Genomic DNA, 21,643 nt, shown 5'->3' with positions numbered 1-21,643 from the left:
TTTTAATTTTTTTTTTTTTTTGGTAATGTATTTTTATTGATTTCAAAGAAGGTAAAGGGAGAGATAGAAACATCAATGATGAGAGGGAATCATTGATCAACTGCCTCCTGCATGCCACCTATAGGGGAATGAGACTGCAACCTGGGCACATGCCCTTGGCCAGAGTCAAACCCGGGATCCCCCAAGTCCGCAGGCCAACGCTCTATCCACTGAGCCAAACCGGCCCAGGGCTCAAGAATCCTATCCTATCTAATAAAAGAGAAACATGGTAATGGGCGTACGACTGCTACCCTTCCCATTGGCTAATCAGGGCAATATGCAAATTAACTGCCAACCAAGATGGCAGCCAGGCAGCTTGAAACTAACATGAGGCTTGCTTGCTTCAGTGACGGAGGAAACCAACGTTCCCCGCCTGCAAGCAACTATGTAACAAACATAGAAGCTAAACAAAACCCCAGAAACCTGCCAGGCTTCAGCCAGCAGGATCGCAACATTGTAAGCAAAGGCCAGAAACCTGCTTTCAGCAGCGGAGGCCTAAGAGCTGGAGACAAGCCTCAAAGCTAAAGCTGGCCCAGAATACAAAAAAAAAAAAGAAAAAAGAAAAAAAGGAGGGGTTGTGAGCTTTAGTCACCCCAGCCTGAAAACAGCCCTCAGCTCCTCACCCAGACTGGCCAGGCACCCCAGTGGAGACCCCCACCCTGAAGGATGTGTGACCAGCTGCAAACAGCCATCATCCCCTCACCCAGGCTGGCCAGGCACCCCAGTGGAAAACCCCACCCTGATCCAGGACACCCTTCAGGGCAAACCAGCCGGCACCCACCCATGCACCAGGCCTCTAACCTATATAGTAAAAGGGTAATACGCCTCCCAGCACCGGGATCAGCGTTACAGGGGGCAGCATCCAAACCCCCTGATCGCCCTGTGGCTCTGTGTGTGACAGGGTGTGGCGCCCCAACCGCCCCCCCACCCCCCACGGGCCCTGCTCTGTGTGTGAAAGGGTAGAGCCATAACCTCCCAATCGGCCCTGCCCTGAGTGTGAGAGTGGCGGCGCCCCAACCCCCTGATCGGCCCTGCTCTGTGGGTGATAGAGAGCGGCGCCCCACCCCCTGATGGGCCCTGCTCTGTGCGTGACAGGGGGCTGCGCCCCAACCCCCTGATTGGCCCTGCTCTGTGACAGGGTACAGAGCCCCAACCCCCCTGATGGGCCCTGCTCTGTGAGTGACAGGGGGCAGTGCCCCAACCCCCTGATGGGCCCTGCTCTGTGCATGACAGGGGGTGGCGCCACAACCTCCCCATCGACTCTGCCTTGATTGTGACAGGGGGCGCTGCCCCAACCCCCCAATCGGCCCTACCCTGAGCGTGACTGAGGGTGGAATCACAACCTCCCGATCGCCCTGCTCTGTGTATGACGGGGGCGGCGCCCCAACTCCCCAATCGGCCCTGCTCTGAGCCCAACCAGGGGCTGCACCTGGGATTGGGCCTGCCCTCTGCCACCCGGGGGCAGGCCTAAGCCAGCAGGTCGTTATCTCCCGAGGGGTCCCAGACTGTGAGAGGGCACAGGCCGGGCTGAGGGACCCCCCCTCCCTCCCCCCCGAGTGCACAAATTTTTGTGCACCAGGTCTCTAGTCCTATATACTAAAAGAGAAACATGTAAATTGACCATCCCTCTGCTACACTCACCAGCCAATCAGGAGTGAGTATGCAAATTAACCCGACAAAGCTCGCAGGTTAATTTTCACACACAGGCACCGAGCAGAAAGCAGAGTGGGAGAGCAGGCGGCTTGGGGGACGTGGCTCCCTCGGTTGCTCCCTCCAAGCCACCAGTTGGAGAGCAGAGCAGGAGAGCCAGAGGCTTGGGGGGACATGGTTCCCCAAGCCGCCGGGCGGAGAGCAGGGAGGGAGAGCTGGTGGCTTGGAGGACATGGCAGAGTGGGAGGCCACAGGACGGAGAGAGAGCAGGAAGGGAAAACCAAGATCGCAGGGAGCACCAGGAATTCTGGAAATAGTTCTGGTGGCCGCCCCAGACAGGAAGCGGAAGCCAGAGCACAGGGAGCACCAGGAATGCTGGGAATTGTAGTTCTGGTGGCAGCCCCAGGACGGGAAGCGGAAGCCCAGAGCACGGGGAGCACCAGGAATGCTGGGAATTGTACTTCTGGTCGCAGACAGATCTCCTAGACACTAGAGCAGTGGTTCTCAACCTGTGGGTCTCGACCCCTTTGTGGGTAGAGTGACCCTTTCACAAGGGTCGCCTAAGACCATCGGAAAACACATATATCATTATTGTTTTTGTGATTAATCACTATGCTTTAATTATATTCAATTTGCAACAATGAAAATACATCCTGCATATCAGATATTTACATTACGATTCATAACAGTAGCAAAATTACAGTTATGAAGTAGCAATGAAAACAATTATATGGTTGGGGGTCACCACAACATGAGAAACTGTATTAAAGGGTCGTGGCATTAGGAAGGTTGAGAGCCACTGCACTAGAGCAAAGTGAGCCTGGAGCAAGTTACTGTTGCAGTGGGGTTTGGAGGGAAAGAAAAGGTGAGAGACATAAATAAAATCAGGGTGGCCGTGGCCGGTTTGGCTCAGTGGATGGAGCGTCGGCCTGTGGACTGAGGGGTCCCAGGTTCGGTTCTGGTCAGGGGCATGTACCTTGGTTGCGGGCACATCCCCAGTGGGGGGTGTGCAGGAGGCAGCTGATTGATGTTTCTCTCTCATCGATGTTTCTAATTCTCTGTCCCTCTCCCTTCATCTCTGTGAAAGAATCAATAAAATATATTTAAAAAAAAAAAATCAGGGTGTCTAGGAAATATTAAAGGGAAGATATCCTAAAACTTCCAGGAAATCTCCACCAATGAAGCAAAAAAAAAAAAAAAAAATGCCTCTATTATTCTGTGAGCAACAAACCAAACTGAGTTGGGGTCTCAGACAATTCACTCATATGATTGCAAAGACAGACAGAAACTCCCGGATTGGAGAGGGTGCAGGTCGGGCTGAGGGACCCCCACACCCCCCAGTGCACGAATGTTGTGCACCAGGCCTCTAGTATTATATAAAAATCCTGCGGTCGTCACGGCTACACACCGTAACGACCGATGAGCAGGAGGCTGTGTGAGTGGGTTGGGCGGGGATGCGTGCATGGCAAGGCACACGTGTGGGTGGGTGGGGACTTGACTCTGGAGGACTTGACCAGAGGCGGGGGTGGGTTTCTGGGTCCCGCCTCCCCTGGTCGCAGGACTCTTTCTGGGTCCCACTGAGCTGCGGGACTCTGGGTCCTGGGTCTCACACAATTTCGCATGCTGGGCCCCTAGTTTAAAAATAAAGTTAAGGAAGACACACAAAATAATAAATTCAGTAAATGTAATGTTAAAAATGGTTTTCAGGCTCTGGCCTAGTAGCTCAGTTGTTAGATAGAGCATCATCCCAATATGCAAAGGTTGTGGGTTTGATCTCCAGTCAGGACACATACAAAAAGCAACCAATATATGCATAAATGAGTGGAATAACAAATTGATCTCGATCTCTCTCTAATCAGTATATTAAAAATCTTTTTAATGGTTTTTAACTTTCCAACCTGGTCTGGCAGAATAGCTCCCTCAAAGACGAGGAGAAGAAGGGCCATTCTACCGTCAATGAGGTAGTGACCAGAGAATATGCCATCAACATTCACTAGTGCATCCATGGAGTGGGCTTCAAGAAGCTTGCTATTCACACACTCAGATCCAGGCTCATTACTGAAAATCTGGAAGAGGAAAGAATTAAGGACAAGATCCTGTGGCTTGCTAATAGTCAAGTCCCTCCAGGTTGACAAAAAAATACATTTCATCTTTTTCACAAGGTTAGCATCAGATTCTGTCAGGTGTCTTAATGTTGTGAAAATGTCGTATGTAGTAGCATTTCCATGTTTTATCATACTAGTTTCCAGGTCAAAGAAAAAAATGAAATTGGTTTAACATAAGTTACTTAGTAGTGCCATGTCAATTTTTTACTATCCTTCCTTTCAATCTTTGTCTTTACTAGGTGATTAATTAATACTGGTAAGTTTCTATTGTAGTTCCCAAAATGAGGACAAAAAAAAATAACCTAAGACAATACTTGCCAATTTCTGTTCTTCTGTAAACTTTTTTTTTTTCAATATATTTTATTGATTTTTTACAGAGAGGAAGGGAGAGAGATAGAGAGCTAGAAACATCGATAAGAGAGAAACATCGATCAGCCGCCTCCTGCACACCTCCCACTGGGGATATGCCCGCAACCCAGGTACATGCCCTTGACCGGAACCGAACCTGGGACCCTTCAGTCCACAGGCCGACGCTCTATCCACCGAGCCAAACCGGTTTCGGCTCTTCTGTAAACTTAAGAGCTACAGCTTCACATTCACAAAACCATGGTTCTATGACCTTCACTGGAATCTTTCCAGACCTGGAGATTTTAACTTTTTTTTTTTTTTTTTTTGGAGATTTTAACTCTTAACTCCACTAACTATGTACTCATTATTTTTAACAATCTGGAAGTTAAATTCCTTCTTATTTAATATATGATTTATCCTGCCAGTTTGGGGACTCCTCTGAGAAGGCAAAACGGAAGCAAAGTATTATTAGAGTAAAACAACATTCTGCTGACCACCAGCCTCTATTATACTACTCTACTGTCCACTACCCCTTACTATCTATTTTTGTACTTTTTTTTTAAATATATTTTATTGATTTTTTGCAGAGAGGAAGGGAGAGAGATAGAGAGTCAGAAACATTGATGAGAGAGAAACATCAATCAGCTGCCTCCTGCACATCTCCTACTGGGGATTGTGCCTGCAACCCAGGTACATGCCCTTGACTGGAATCGAACCTGGGACCTTTCAGTCTGCAGGCCGACGCTCTATCCACTGAGCCAAACCGGTTTCGGCTCTATTTTTGTACTTTGAACAAAACTTAAAAAGCACTATTAAGCATCTTCTTAAGTCTCAATTTATTTGGATCTAGTACTTACTACCGCTCATATACTTCTACATTCATCATTGGTTACTAAACCGTTCTCAATCAAAATATGGCTCATGAAGCTGGCAGCAAAGTTACCCAGAATAAAAAGTACACACCTAAAAAAGAAAAAAGTACCCTCCTATTTTGTTCTATGGTTATTTAGAACCAGTACATTGCTAAATCTGACCCACAAACCAGGAGTCAAAAATAAACACTTAGACTATGAAGCCTACACACTGATGATCTGATGTTAGAAGATAAATTTACTTTTAAGTTTTATCATATTGCCAGATTTCCTCCCAGATATACTGTATGAGTTACTCAACAATATGACTTCAAATATTCAAGGTGATAATCAGACAATTACACAAAGACATATAGTAACACAACAGCTGTCAATTGAAAACTGGTTAAGTTACAATATGATCAAATAATGGAATACGCCTTTTTTTTTTTTTAATATATTTTATTGATTCTTTACAGAGAAGAAGGGAGAGAGATAGAGAGTCAGAAACATCGATGAGAGAGAAACATCGATCAGCCGCCTCCTGCACATCCCCCACTGGGGATGTGCCCGCAACCCAGGCACATGCCCCCGACCGGAATCGAACCTGGGACCTTTCAGTCTGCAGGCCGACGCTCTATCCACTGAGCGAAACCGGTTTCGGCATGGAATACGACTTTTAAGGCATTAAAAATTATAATGGCCCTGGCCATCGACCCACTGACCAAAAGGTGGCAGGTTCACTTCCAGTCAGGGAACATACCCAGGTTGCAGGTTCGATCACCAGTTGGGGCACGTACAGGAGGCAATTGATCAACGTTTCCCTCTCACATCAATGTTTTCTCTCTCCTTCCCTTCCTCTTTCTAAAATCAATTTTTAAAAATAACATCCCGCCTGACCGGTTTGGCTCAGTGGATAGAGCGTCGGCCTGCGGACTGAAGGGTCCCGGGTTCGATTCCAGTCAAGGGCATGTACCTTGGTTGCGGGCACATCCCCAGTGGGGGGTGTGCAGGAGGCAGCTGATCGATGTTTCTAACTCTCTATCCCTCTCCCTTTCTCTCTGTAAAAAAATCAATAAAACAGATTAAAAAAATAAATTACATCCCTCCCTCCCTTCCATGCTCTCTCAAAAAATAAAACAATGGAAAAATATTCCCCGGTGAGGATTTACAAAGCAAAACAAATTATAATTTAATTGCATATTGACATGGAAAGGTACCTCTATCTTATTAATAAAAATGATATAGAATAACCTGTAATTAGTTTATTTACATAAAATAGTATGTCCAAGGAAAAAGAAAAGAATGACATAAGAGATGTTCACCATAACATAAGTCATTTCTTCGGTAAGTAGAGTTTCAGACTCTCCTAATTTTATTATTTTCTGCACTATTTGATTTTTTTCTAAAAAAGGAGGCATCCTTTTTAGAAATGAGTAACAACAAAGCTACTTTCATTCTTTGAAAAAAGATTGAACAACCTGGTAAAGAGGTAAGTAATAGGGGTTTTAAGTTTTCTCCTGCCACCAAATACTACATGCAACACTTCCAAAAACCTAGACCAGATTATAATGAAGCACTCACTGCTAAAAACTACTCCAAATCTCCAATAGATGAGAGCTCATCGGGCAATATTGGAATCAAAACACTTGGTTGCATACTAAAATGGTATGCACAGGAGACACACTTCAAAAGGAGCTCTAGCTTCAGTATTGGATAGCCACCAGGGTATTATCTTCTGTCTCTATGAAATTTCAGTATCAACTGTTTCCACAAATTTGCCCCAAAACTCTTTTGCAAACCGCCTCCCTCTCATCAGCTTGCCAAAACACTCACTCTAGTTCAGCTGCTCCAGTTACCTGGGTTTTTAGTTCAAATATTCTGACAGGAAAAATCTGACTAACAGCAGCCCCACAAATCCATGAGGTCAGGAGTCTACCTGTAAATCTAAGCAGCAATGGCTAGGGAATTGGGTCTTCCAGAGGCTGTAAGCATGACAAATTCTCTAGTGCAGGTTATGGCCACTACTAAAGTGGTAGAAGAGAAACCTGTCTTCTACCACTATTAGGAAAGTGCAAGAATGAGCGAGGTTTATACTACATCAATTCTCAATTAACTGAATACTATACATTTAGAAACTGTTTTTAACTTCTATGGAATTTGAGATAAAAAAAAATAACATTAACAGGTGATCACATTAAAAGACAAAGTCCAATTAATTTTCCTGGCATATAAAACCCAAAATAAAAGTAATTTAGCCAAATTTCATCCCATGTCTCACCCAAATCTCACCTCCTTCATGGAGAGAGAGCTAATTTTTGCCTTTTTGCATTGTCTATCAGTTTAGAACATAGTTGGTTAGGGTGGATATTTTTTATAAGCATATACCTACTGGCTTATGAAAAAGATAATAAAAAGCAGTACATATGATATAATCTAAGCATACTTCATCCAGAAACTCTCATATCTAAATCACTACTGACTAAGCTCTGGCTGGGTAGTAGTTCAGTTGGTTAGAGCATAGTCCCAATATGCCAAGGTTGCAAATTCAATCTCCGGTCAGGGCACATACAATAATCAACCGATGAGATGCTAAAATCCACAACAAAATAATAGCAAATCTGATCCAGCAATATATTAAAAAGATCATACACCATGACCAAGTGGGATTAATTTCAGGGATGCAAGGCTGGTACAATATTTGCAAATCAATAAACATGATACATCACATAAACAAATTGAAAGACAAAAATCACATGATCATATCAATAGACACAGAAAAAACATTCAACAAATTCCAACACCCATTTTTGATAAAAACTCTCAGCAAAGCGGGAATAGAAGGAGCATATCTCAACATGATAAAGGCCATATATAACAAACCTACAGCCAACATCGTATTCAATGGGCAAAATCCAAAACCATTGCCCCTAAGAAGAGGAACAAGACAGGGATGTCCGCTTTCACCACTCTTATTCAACATAGTACTGGAAGTCCTAGCCACAGGCATCAGACAAGAAGAAATAAAAGGTATCCAAATTGGAAAGAAGTAAAACACTTACTATTCGCAGGTGACATAATAATATACACAGAAAACCCTAAAGACTCCACCAAAAAACTACTAGATTTAATAAATTAATTTGGCAATGTAGCAGGATACCAAATCAACACCAAAAAATCAATGGCTTTTTTATACACCAATAGTGAAGTCTCAGCAAGAGAAACTAAACAAGCAATCCCATTTACCATTGCAACAAAAAAGTTAAGATACTTAGGAATGAACGTAACCAAGGAGGCAAAAGACCTGTACTTGGAAAACTACAGGACATTGAAAAACAGAGATAGAAGATATAAACAAGTGGAAGAATATACCTTATTCATGGATTGGTAGAATCAACATCATTAAAATGTCCATACTACCCAAGGCAATCTACAGATTCAATGCAATCCCTATAAAAAATACCAATGGCATATTTCATAGAGCTAGAAAAAATACTCCAAAAATTTATATGGAATCAAAGAAGACCCCCAAATAGCTGCAGCAATCTTGAGAAAAAACAAACAAAGTTGGAGGAATCACAATACCAGATTTCAAGTTATACTACAAAGCCACTGTAATCAAAACAACCTGATACTGGCAAAAGAATAGGCATATAAATCAATGGAACAGAACAGAGACCCCAGAAATTGACCCAAGCCATTAATATTTGGCAAAGGAGCAAGAGCATACAATGGAGTCAAGACAGTCTCTTCAATAAATTGTGCTAGGAAATGGACAGATACATGCAAAAAAATGAAACTTGACCATCAACTTGCACCACACAAAAGAATAAACTCCACATGAATAAAAGACTTAAATTTAAATGTAAGTCGTGAAACCATAAAAATCCTAGAAGAAATCATAGGCAGTAAAATCTCAGACATCTCTTATAGCAATATGTTTACAGATACATCTCCTAGGGCAGGGGTGGGCAACCTTTTTGTGAGTGCGTGCCAAAACCAGCAAAATCTCTGACTCAAAATTCTTCTGCGTGCCAACCCTAATTTTTTGAGAACATGTTATGCCTAGTTGATATCTCTTAAGGTGTACGTATGTGAAGAACCTTGAAGAAATAATAAATTTCATTCAAGCGACAAAAACACAGTATATGATGATGAAAAATACATTTATTTTTTAATGTATACGTGTACACTGACAGTCCGACAGAAAACTTTATGACTCCGTTTGATATTATCAGTGGGACTTTTGCTGCTGCATCACTGATGGCAGAGATTTTACATCAGGTTTATATTTCGTGACCTTCAGAGATATGCACGAGCTACTACTTTCATCCGTCAGGCTACTCCTATTGCGAGACTTAACAAAATTCATCACTGAGAACAAAGATTCACAAGCGTATGTGGATGAAACCAAAACACTGGTCGGATCTAGGAAGGCAGGGAGAGTTAAGGCAGAGGCATAGAAATTGCTCTTCCCCTCTCTGTCAATCCATGTCAATGGTCTTTAAGATAACTTGTTATGTAAAATTATTTATTTATCTAAGATGCACCTACACTGAATTTATCTGAAAAATAAAAAGTCGATATTAAGAAAAAAATTGTAAATGGAAGATTGTAAGAGGGTTTCGCGTGCCAGCAAAAGTTACTGGCATGCCATGTTTGGCACGCGTGCCAGGAGTTGCCCACCCCTGTCCTAGGGCAAAGGAAACTAAGGAGAAAATTAACAAATGGAACATCAAAATAAAAAGCTTCTGCACAGCAAAAGAAACCATCAGTAAAACGAAAAGGGAGCCCACTGTAAGGGAGAACATATTTGGCAATGGTACATCTGATAAAGGGTTAATATCTAAAATATATAAGGAACTCATACAACTCAACAAAAGGAAGACAGACAATCCAATTAAAAAATGGGCAGCCCTAGTTGGTTTGGCTCAGTGGATAGAGCATTGGCCTGCGGACTTATGAGTCCTGGGTTTGATTCCGGTCAAGGGCACATGCCTGGGTTGTGGGCTCGATCCCCAGTTTGGGGCGTGCAGGATCAATGGTTCTCTCTCAATGATGTTTCTCTCTCCTCCCTTCCTCTCTGAAATCAATAAATAAATACATACACGTGTGTGTGTGTGTGTGTGTGTATATATATATATATATATTTTTTTTTTTTTTTTTTTAATGAGCAAAGGACCTAAATAGACACTTCTCCAAAGTGGACATACAGATGGCCAAGAGACATATGAAAAAATGCTCAAAGTCACTGATCATCAGAGAAATGCAAATTAAAACGACAATGAGGTATCACCTCATACCTGCCAGAATGGCTAACCATCAAGGAATCAACAAATGGTATGTGCTGGTGAGGATGTGGAGAAAAGGGAACCCTAATACACTGCTGGTGGGAATGCAGACTGGTACAGCCATTATGGAAAATAATATGGAGTTTCCTCAAAAAATTAAATATGGAACTGCCATTTGACCCAGTGATCCCACCAATCAAAAAGAATGTATGCACCCCTATGTTCAGAGCAGCACAATAGCTAAGATCTGGAAACAGCACAAGTGCCCATCAATAGACGAGTGGATAAAAAAGCTGTGGTACATTTTTACCATGGAATAGTATGCAGCAGCAAAAAAGAAGAATCTCTTATCCTTTGATACAGCATGGCAGGATCTGGAGAGTTATCATGCTAAGTTAAATAAGTCAGTCAGAGAAAGACAAGTATCACATGATCACACTCATATGTGGAATCTAAGTAACAAAATAAACTGATGAACAGAGTGGATCCAGAAACATGAAAGCATAGAACAGACTGCAGAATCTCTGAGGGAAGGCGGGGGAAGATTGGTGGGTGGGACGTAATCACCCAAGAACCTTGCATGCATATATGCATGGCCCATGGCCACAGACAATGGAAGGGGAGAGGCCAGGGGGGACTGGAGGAGGTCAATGGTGGAAAAAGGGGGACATATGTAATACTTTTAACAATAATTTTTAAAAAAGGAAAAAATAAAATATAAAGAATCAACCAATGCCCTAGCCCGTTTCGTTCAGTGGATAGAGCATCAGCCTAAGGAACCAAGGGTCCCAGGTGCAATTCTGGTCAAGGGCACATGCCCGGGTTGCGGGCTCAATCCCAGTAGAAGGTGTGCAGGAGGCAGCCGATCAATGATTCTCTCTCATCATTTATGTTTCTATCTCTCTCTCCCTTCCTCTCTGAAATCAATAAAAATATTTTTTCAAAAAAGGAATAACTAATGTATGCATAAATAAGTGGAACAAATCTCTCACCCCTCCTGCCCCATCCCCTCTCTCTCCCTCTATAAAAAAATTTAAAAAAATTAAAAGACTATAAGCTTTCAGAAATTTAAAAAATAAATGAAATAATAAATAAATAAATAAATAAATAAATGAAATAAATCACTACTGATTATAGGCCCATGAATATTGATTTACTTATCTAGGCAATCTTATACCACAACTTTTCATTAACTAAAATGTTTACTAAGCACTACTCTCTGCAAGGCACTGTATCAGGACTGGGAAAAGAATAAAACATGGCTTCTAACTTTAAGGAGTTCACCATTCAGCAAAGGAGGCCGATTTTTTTATATACATATAAAAAGGATGAGCTATTACACAGTATGTATCCTAACTAAAGGGTATAAATCATTTTAAGAGAGGTCCAAAAAGATTTAAGAAGACCTCACACACACAAAAAAGAGATGACTTTGGGCCAAAATATGCTATAATATATATGCCAGGCTAAAAAGTTAGGACTTTAATCTCCAGGCAATAAGAGCTATGATGGTTTAAGCAAGCAATATGATGACCATATATTATATTTTAGACAGGCAACAATGAAGAAGCTGCACAACATAAAACATTTTTTAAACCAGTAATTAAAAATGCCAAAATGAAAAAACAAACAAAAAAGCAGGAAAAAGATACATGCTGAATTTGACCAAGGGTTGATATACTTAATAAGTGAACAGCTCTTCTAAGTTAACGCAAAACATTAAAAGCCAAAAAGGGCCCTGACTGGTTTGGCTCAGTGGATAGAGCGTTGGCCTGTGGACTGAAGGGTCCCAGGTTCGATTCCGGTCAACGGCATGTACCTTGGTTGCGGGCACATCCCCAATAGGGGGTGTGCAGAAGGCAGCTGATTGATATTTCGCTCTCATTGATATTTCTAACTCTCTATCCCTCTCCCTTCCTCTCTGTAAAAAATCAATAAAATATATTTAAAAAAATAAATAAATAAATAAATGCCAAAAAGGTACATTTATACCATTAAATAAATGCAAATAGCCAATAAAAATGTGTTTAAACTTACTAGTAATTAGTTATTACATGTGTTGCCAAAAGAACACTTTTTAAAGGATAATATTCTGTACAAGTGAGAGTACCCAAGTTGCGAAGACACTGCTGAAAGAATGGAAATCAGTATATCCTTTCTGAAAATTGGATAATATAAACAAAGTATTTCTATTTCTGGCACAGTAATCACTTCTAAGAATCTATCTTAAAGAACCAGTAATGTATTAAAATATTTACATGCAAGGATGATCATTTGCAGGATTGTATATATGTGTTATTAATTCTCACCGGAGGATATTTTTTCCATTAAATTTTAGAGAGTGGGAGGGAGTGGAGGGGGGGGGAGAAGAGGGAGAAACATCAATGTGAAAAGAGACACATCGACTGGCTGACTACCGCATGCACCCTGACAGGGCCAGGGATCAAACCTGCAACCCAGGTACGTGCCCTTGACAGGGAATTGAACCCAAGACCCTTCAATTCGAGATCCAACACTAACCACTGAGCAAACACCGGTAGTGCTGCAGCATTATTTATAATACTAGAGGCCCGTCGCACAAAGAGATTCATGCAATAGGCCTTCCCTTTCCCTGGCTGCCGGCACCGGTTTTCCTCCAGCACCGGTTTTCCTCCGGCACCCGGGACCCAGACCTTTGCTCCCGCCAGAGCCTTCAGTCTTCACTGCTCTGGCCGGAGCCTTCAATCTTTGCTGCTCCATCTTTGTTGGATTAATTTGCATACTCTCCTGATTGGCTGGTGAGTGTAGCGGAGGGATGGTCAATTTACATGTTTGTCTATTATTAGGTAAGATGGGAGAATCGGAAACAAGCATACAATAAGGAAATACTAAATTGTATACAAAATGGAAATATACACACAAAAATGTTTTCCAAAGTTAAAGGAGATGATCAAACACAATGTTAAGTTAAGCTAGATATTAAACTCATATACCTCATTATCAATTTTTAAAATGGATATGGGTACAAAAAAGATGGAAAAATATTTAAAAGCATTAACAGGAGTCATCACTGGATGGTAAGATTAGTGCAGATTTAAATTTGAACACTTTTCAGTATGTCTACAATAAGAATATGCAACCTTTCGGAGAACCAAGATGGCGGCATAGGTTAACGCCGGAGTTTGCTGCTTTGAACAACTACTTCAAAAGTGAAACTAAAAGACGGAACGGACATCACCCAGAACCACAGGAACGCTGGCTGAGTGGAAGTCCTACAACTAGGAGGAAAGAGAAACGCATACGGACACTCAGAGGAGGCGCAGTGCTGAAGTCAAATTCTGAGGTGCGGAGTGCGCGGTTGGCGTTTTCAATTGGGAGGGAGTCGCAGACTCTGAGCTCCAGATACGGGCGAGTCTTTAGGGACCCAGACTCAAACGGGAGAAGCGGGACTGTCTGGCTTCAGTCAGAGCGAGTGCAGCTTTCTCTCTGAGCTTTGCAGCGGGTGCTGGGACTCAGAGAGGCAGAGCCCCTGGGGACAGGACTGAGAGCCGCCATAACTGCTCTCTCCAGCCCACCCTGTTGATCCTGTGCGACCCGCCCCGCCCAAGCCCTGCACTGAGGCATTTGCCGGATAGCCTCAGGCAAACGCCAGATTAGCACCTCCCTAGAGGACAGAAGTTCTCTCACTGCTGACACAGCTGATTCTCACAGCCACTTGGCCTGGAGGTCAAACCCTCCCTGGTATTAGCTACAACAATCAAGATTTAACTATAAGACTGCGAACAAAGACCACTAGGGGGTGCACCAAGGAAGCATAACAAAATGCGGAGACAAAGAAACAGGACAAAATTGTCAATGGAAGATATAGAGTTCAGAACCACACTTTTAAGGTCTCTCAAGAACTGTTTAGAAGCCGCCGATAAGCTTAATGAGATCTACAAGAAAACTAATGAGACCCTCGATGTTATGATGGGGAACCAACTAGAAATTAAGCATACACGGACTGAAATAACGAATATTATACAGACTCCCGACAGCAGACCAGAGGAGCACAAGAATCAAGTCAATGATTTGAAATGCGAGGAAGCAAAAAACACCCAACTGGAAAAGCAAAATGAAAAAAGAATCCAAAAATGCGAGGATAGTGTAAGGAGCCTCTGGGACAGCTTCAAGCGTACCAACATCTGAATTATAGGGGTGCCACAAGATGAGAGAGAGCAAGATATTGAAAACCTATTTGAAGAAATAATGACAGAAAACTTCCCCCACCTGGTGAAAGAAATGGACTTACAGGTCCAAGAAGCGCGGAGAACCCCAAACAAAAGGAATCCAAAGAGGACCACACCAAGACACATCATAATTAAAATGCCAAGAGCAAAAGATAAAGAGAGAATCTTAAAAACAGCAAGAGAAAGAAACTCAGTTACCTACAAGGGAATACCCATACGACTGTCAGCTGATTTCTCAACAGAAAGTTTGCAGGCCAGAAGGGAGTGGAAAGAAATATTCAAAGTGATGAATACCAAGAACCTACAACCAAGATTACTTTATCCAGCAAAGCTATCATTCAGAATTGAAGGTCAGATAAAGAGCTTCACAGATAAGGAAAAGCTAAAGGAGTTCATCACCACCAAACTAGGATTATATGAAATGCTGAAAGGTATCCTTTAAGAAGAGGAAGAGGAAGAAAAAGGTAAAGATACAAATTATGAACAACAAATATGCATCTATCAACAAGTGAATCTAAGAATCAAGTGAATAAATAATCTGATGAACAGAATGAACTGGTGATTATAATAGAATCAGGGACATAGAAAGGGAATGGACTGACTATTCTTGGGGGGGGAAAGGGGTGTGGGAGATGCGGGAAGAGACTGGACAAAAATCGTGCACCTATGGATGAGGACAGTGGGTGGGGAGTGAGGGTGGAGGGTGGGGCGGGAACTGGGAGGAGGGGAGTTATGGGGGGGGAAAAAGAGGAACAAATGTAATAATCTGAACAATAAAGATTTAATTAAAAAAAAAAGAATATGCAACCTTTATAATTAGGAAAAAAACAGTAAGTGACAAAGAAAGATAACCCAGCCAATTTGGCTACGGTCTGTCTACCTTGATTAAGTCATTATTGAAAAGTTTCTGACCTTCTTTTTAAAAATTTAAAAATTCCCAATACACATAGGAAATACTAGATATATACTCTCATTATTAAACATAACATTCACATATTTCATGAATACAATGCTAAAGCCAGTCATCAATAGTTATCACTGACTATGCAGAAAGCTTTCATACCTACTACACGTTTATAGTTCTATGGTTTACAAATTACTTTATACAAATATTTGAATTAAAACGTGAATACTATTATCTTTGAAAAACTATTTCAAATGTTAACTGGCTTAAGGGGATATATATATACCAAGATTAATTTACCAAATATAAATCCATAATTTGGGACTTCATTTTGTCATGAAATAAAATTTGCAATTTTAAGAATCAGTTCAAATAATAGAATAAAAATCTACCAAAAAATGTTGTTACTAATGACAGATTATTTAGTGCCTGTGTACTTATCTAAAAAACCGGAGAGTCCTAGCTGGTTTGGCTCAGTAGCTAGAGCGTCGGCCTGTGGACTAAAGGGTCCCAGGTTTGATTCCGGACAAGGGCACATTCCCAGGTTGCAGGCTCAATCCCAGTAGGGGGTGTGCAGGAGGCAGCTGATCAATGATTCTCTCCTCACTGATGTTTCCATCTCTCCCTCTCCCTTCCTCTCTGAAATCAATAAAAAATATTTTTAAAAAATAACAACGGAGAGAAATATGTAGTATTTGTTTTTATCCCCACCTGAGGACATGTGTTTGTTTTTTATTGATTTTAGAGAGAGGAAGAGGGAGAGAGAAAGAGAAACATCGATTTGAGAGAGAAACATGGATTGTCTGCCTCAAGGCTCAAACTGCAATCTGGTTATGGGCCCCAACTGGGGATGAAACCTGCAACCCCTTGGTGGGAGGGAGGAAGTTCCAACCAAGCCACACCAGCTAGGGTGAAATGTGTAGTTTTTTAAAAGAGATTATTGCTGACAAACAATATTAAGATAGAGATTCCCATTCAGCTACATTTATCACCATAAATTTCTATTACAATTACCATGGATTTACACCTGAATTTGTTAAAATACATAAAAATATAGTAACTATTTATTTTGCCAAACACTGTATTCATAATGATGTCCTCCACTTGAATAGATTATCCAAGTTTATACAGTATATAGCATAACTGTTAAGAGCGTGGGCTTTTCGGGATTAAATCTTGTTCAAATCCTGGCTCCACTGAATCGTCCCGTGCCTCTGTGCAAGTTGCATAAGCCTTAGTTCTCTTATCTGAAAAGGGTGATAGAGTACCCACCTCAAAGAATTGATAAAGTACCCAACACAAACTGTTCAATAAAGTATTCTGCAAACAGAATTATTCTGCAAATACTGGTATCAGAGTATCTCGAGTTCTAGCTTAGATATGACTACTAACTAAGCAGATGACAGATGATCTTTAGCAAACCACTTAGCCTTTCTGAGATTTAATTCTTCACCTTTCAAATTATATCAATACATGTTCCTGCCTATCTCAAAGGATAGTTAGGAAGGACAAATGATTTGTCTATTTTAAACAACTGTAATTCACCCAACATAGAACATAGAATAAAATCCACAACATACAAATAGTTTAAAAGACTGATGTACATTTAAAGTAATTTTCACTCTGCTCTCAGAGAAATGTACCTTTCCAAAGCAAATAATGACCTCAATTTACTAATGACCTAGCTATGGTGATGGGGCAAAGCATAACTTCAGGCCTCCAAATTCTCATCAACATCCAAAAATACCTCTGACTTACTGAACTGTTCATAAAAATAGCTATAAAAAGCAGCAAACATACAAATTCGACAAAAGCAGCATAGGAATATAAACTTTAAATCATCTCCTAAACTAAATGCAACCCCATAAACTGATACAGTAAAATTCACCCAATATATTCCAAGCTTTTAAAAATGTCTTCTTGCCCTAGCCAGTCTGGTTCAGTGGATAGAGCATCAGCATGTGAACTGAAGGGTCCCAGGTTCCAGTCAAGGGCACATGCTGCCCTGGTTGTGGGTTCAAACAAGCAGAAGGCAGCTGATCAGTGATTCTCTCTCATCATTGATGTTTCTCTCTCTCTCTCTCTCCCCCGCTCCCTTCCTCTCTGAAATCAATAAAAATATATATTTTTAAATGTCTTCTTTATTAAAAAACAAAGCATGAAAGTAAAATGGAAATTCAAATGTTAGCATTGTTGAGATCTTTTCTAACACTACAGCCAAATGCTATTTGGAAATGTAATTTCAAGTTTTAGGATATCTGTCATGACCACATTAAAAAGAGTCCTTATTATGGGATCCTTAACCTGGTTCTACAGACAGGCTTCAATGCGCCTTAACCTGCTGGCAAAATTGTGTCTGTATACGGATATATGTTCCACAGTTAGAGTTTACAGCTTCAGACTCTCAGCAAGAATAGAGGTATAAGTGGTATTAATACTCTCATCAAAAACTACTCACATTCTTTTACTACCAATTTTTATTTTAACTACATTACTTTCTACAAGATTTTAAAGTAAACAATTCATCTAAAGTCCTTACCTTATCAAAACTGTGTATATCAGATATAAAACTATATACTATCCACATATGTTTACCCTTTTATTTAAAACACAAAATTTTTAGATTGCACATTTACTGGTGTGTCCAGGCAGACTTCTTTAAGTTTGGTCAGAGATTGTAAACTTGAAATTAAGTTTTTGGTACTTTTTTAAATAATTTTTCAACATCAACTTGAAACATAACACCCAAAAATATAGTTTTACTTCTTCTCTTGGTTAAACTGTTATGGGGAGTTATATTGAGAAATGAATTCTGAGCACATTATTTTGATACTTTAACTCTGAATTTCTAATCAAGAATGAATTGATGCTCATTTTTGCACAACCTATGGAAGGGGAAAAGTAGTCTTAATAATTATTGTGAGCCAGATTACCACAAAGACATATTCCCTACACTTCAATTCAACAAGTTTTATCAAGTTCCAACTATTACAATTCTACCCAGTCATAGATAAATGTTAGTATGAAATACAGGAACTACACAAAGAAAAAATGATAATGGGGGGGGCGGGGGATGTGTGAGGAGGGGGGAGGAAGCAACTTATAACAGCTCGGTATAACCTACAAAAAAATTGCTTAAGTAACTTTTTTTAAAAGGAAATTATCACTGTGAAAATGTGTTTAGGAGGCAAATTTTTAAACTGAGCCTGAAAGGAAATATTAAGAAACGGTCTCAGTATTTTCAGAAATCATTGGCCCAGACACAAATAGGAAATCCTTCTATTTTTTGTTCATTAAAACAGGTTTTTAAAAAATAACAGGTTTTCTTAGAGGGTCTGCCTGGACAAATTTTGTGAGCCTTGTTCAACTAACTATATTTACTTAAAGGTAATAAAAAGTAAATTCTACTTCAATTCTCCATACTATTTCCAACTCTCCATAAATCCATTACATGTTTGAGTGCTCCTAAACAGAGTTCTAGGGGGTTCACAAATAATCCTCAACAGGACCTTTCACCAAGTCTCTTCAAAAAATAATCAAGATTAGCTAACTTCAGTTTATTTAGAAACTATGTTTAAAATTAATTGTACTCGTTAAGTTTAAAATTTTTAAAACGCCAACTTAATTATTAAAAGCAATTTTTCCTAATATATTACACAGCAAAGCTATTCATTTTCCAATTTCAGAACCAAGCCATAATCACACAACTTATATCTGAGATACAGAATACAGTTTGCTGAAATAAGGACTTAGGTTTATCAGTGTATCAAACCACCTGCACCAAAAATAAAAGTATCTAAAAATACAAATAATTTTTAAAATCTAGAAAATTTCAGAATGGCACAGTTATTGGAAAGTATAGTTTGAATATGAGCAAAACCCTGCTTCCACCTTTCAGGAGTAAACACTCAGTTGAAAGTAAACTGAATACCCTTCCACGTTTATTATTGCCTTTGGTCACTAAAGTGAAATTCAAACACAAACAAGATGATACACTTTATAAATCAATTGTCTTAAAGAACCATATTAGAAAACAGGTAGTTTGAAAGTCTTTCAAACTATCACACACACAACACAAACCCAAAACCTACAGAAGCTGCTGGTAATCGAGCATTTCCTTAACCATCATGTTTCTGTATGGTAACCTTTTATCTAATTCACCTGGTCCAACTAGGCCTTTGGGCCCAGGAGGAGTTAGCTTGCAATACAGCTTGTTTCTTTAAGCTAAAAGACCATCTTGCAAGGGTCGGGAATAAAAATTTTAAATCTGGCTGGATCCATGTACGTGCATTAACACTCTTTAATAATCAAAAGTATCAGGAATAAGGCCTTTTATCCCAGGAGCGAGGCCATGACTGTGTCGGGATGGTGTCTGAGGTACAATACTCTCCTTAGTATCACAGAATTGCCCATGAAAACAACGAATGGCACGCGAAGAAACGGCATTAATTTTTCACAAATGTCTGAAGTTTCCAATCACCACGGCCACAGTTCATTTCCAGGTACCTAAGGTCTGGCAGAAGGTTTTCACACACCCACCCACCCACCCACCACCACCCCCCGCCCCCCAAGGGAGGGGAAAGCCACCATCCTCCTCCCAGAGAGTCGAAAGGAAACCACAGGGACGCGAGGCCTCGGCAGCACCCCGACAACCAGGGGGCGGCCGGAGGGTCGCAGGTCCGGCCCGCGGAGGGAAGCCCGCCCTCGGCCGCCCCTCCCTCCCCTCCCATCGGGAGCGGAGGCGCTCGTTAGTGCCTCGCTAATTGACACCTGTAATGAGGAAACTTTCCCGGCGCCCAGGCCGCGGGCCGGGCCTGGCTGCAGCTCGGCCGCGGCCCCCTCCCGGCGCCCAGGTGAGCCGGCCGAGCTGGGCCCGAGGCGGCGCGGCGGCCGCGCCACAGCGCACCTTCCCGCGGCGCTAGGCCCGCACGCCGCCGGCTCGGCCGTCCCTCCCGCGGGCCGCAGCGGCCGGCCGGGCAGCGCGGGGGCCCCCAGCCCTGCACCCCGACCGGCGCCGCCGCGCTACTTACTTTCATTTAACACCTCCACCAGGTCTGCGCAGTTCTCGCACATCGTTCGGCCGCCGCCCCCCCCTCCCCCGCTTCGGATCGCGCTGACTGATCCCGACCGGCGGGGGGGAGGGGAGAGAGGCGGAGGCGGGGGCCGGCCGGCCGGCGGGGCGGGGAGGCAACGAGGGCGGGCGGCGGCGGGGACGGGGCGGGAGCAGGATGGGGGAGGGGGCCGGCGGTCGCCGGGGCGGGCGGGGGAGAGGAGGGGGGCGAGGGGAGGTGCGCAGGCCGGAGGGGCGCCGAGGCGCCGGCGGCGGGGAAGGGGGGGAAGGACGGGGGGAGGGGAGAGGGAGGGAGGGGGCGGGTGGGGAAAGCAGCAGCAGAGTCACTTCACCGACCAGACGCCGCGGCCACCGCCGACGCCGACGCCGCCATTTTAATAGAGCGTTCGGGCTGCGCTCGGCTCTTTCCGTGCGGGCGACGGGGCCCGCGAGAAGCGCCGCGCGCGCTCATTCCTCCGCCTCCCGCCCTCGCCTCGCCTCCCGCCCTCCCACTCGGCCTCCGCACACACGCCGCACGCTCCGCTCCCCGCCGTGGCCCGCTCGCTGCCCTCCCTTTCCTCTTCCGTCCGGCCTCCCCGCCCTCGGCCCACCCCCTCGGCGCGTCCGCCCCCCGCCCCGCCCCGCCCGGATCTCCGTCGGCGGCCGGAAGGGAGACGGCAGCCAGCGAGGCCGCGGGGGGAGGGGGGCCCGGGTGAGTCGAAGATGGCGGCGGCGGCGCCTAGCCGGTCGCGATTGCGCGGCGTCGCCCACGACGGCCCCCTCCGCGGGCGCCGAGGCCCAGCGAGCGCCGCTCTGACCCCCGCCCTTGAGCGTCGCCATTTTCCCTCCGGGCTCGCGAAGGGAAGCGGGCGCCGCTTTCTGCCACATCTTCCTTCCCCGCGCTGCGGGGGGGGCGGGGGGGCGGCCATGGGGATCCGGGCCGACGCCGCCGCCCAGGGGGGCACACGGCCCTCCCCCCGCGGGCTTTGTGCGGACGGAACGGCCCCGTCGGCCTGGCCTGCGGCCGCGTCCCTCACTACCTTCAGTCCCGCGGGCTCATCCTCCCTCGAGCCTGAGACGCCTGAGGAGACGAGAAATGGCGGGGAGCGGCGCCCACATGAGCAGCTCCTCCTTTTCACGCGAGAGGGCCCCTGAGGCGTCGCCCACCTGAGTCCTCACCTGAGGCGCCGGCGCTGC

The 21,643-nt window shown here is 43.4% G+C and overlaps 1 protein-coding gene across 2 annotated transcripts in view; it reads right to left on the bottom strand.

Moving 5' to 3' along the window:
* Positions 1–20,574, bottom strand: part of USP34 (ubiquitin specific peptidase 34) — a 242,035-nt gene extending 221,461 nt beyond the window's left edge. Inside the window, exon 1 of one of the 2 annotated variants that reach the window (XM_036334433.1) lies at positions 20,427–20,574. In XM_036334433.1, coding sequence (XP_036190326.1) covers positions 20,427–20,469 — 43 coding nt within the window. In that variant the 5' untranslated portion in view covers positions 20,470–20,574. Of the gene's footprint in view, positions 1–3,587; positions 4,010–20,426 lie in introns of those variants that run through there. The other variant, XM_036334432.1, reaches the window with a different exon arrangement.
* Between the last annotated feature and the right edge of the window lie 1,069 nt (positions 20,575–21,643).

The sequence above is a fragment of the Myotis myotis genome, unplaced genomic scaffold (assembly GCF_014108235.1).
Source record: "Myotis myotis isolate mMyoMyo1 unplaced genomic scaffold, mMyoMyo1.p scaffold_m19_p_14, whole genome shotgun sequence".
Classification (NCBI taxonomy): domain Eukaryota; kingdom Metazoa; phylum Chordata; class Mammalia; order Chiroptera; family Vespertilionidae; genus Myotis; species Myotis myotis.
The sequence above is the reverse complement of the archived record's forward strand: the minus strand, read 5'-3'. Positions and strand labels throughout refer to the sequence as shown.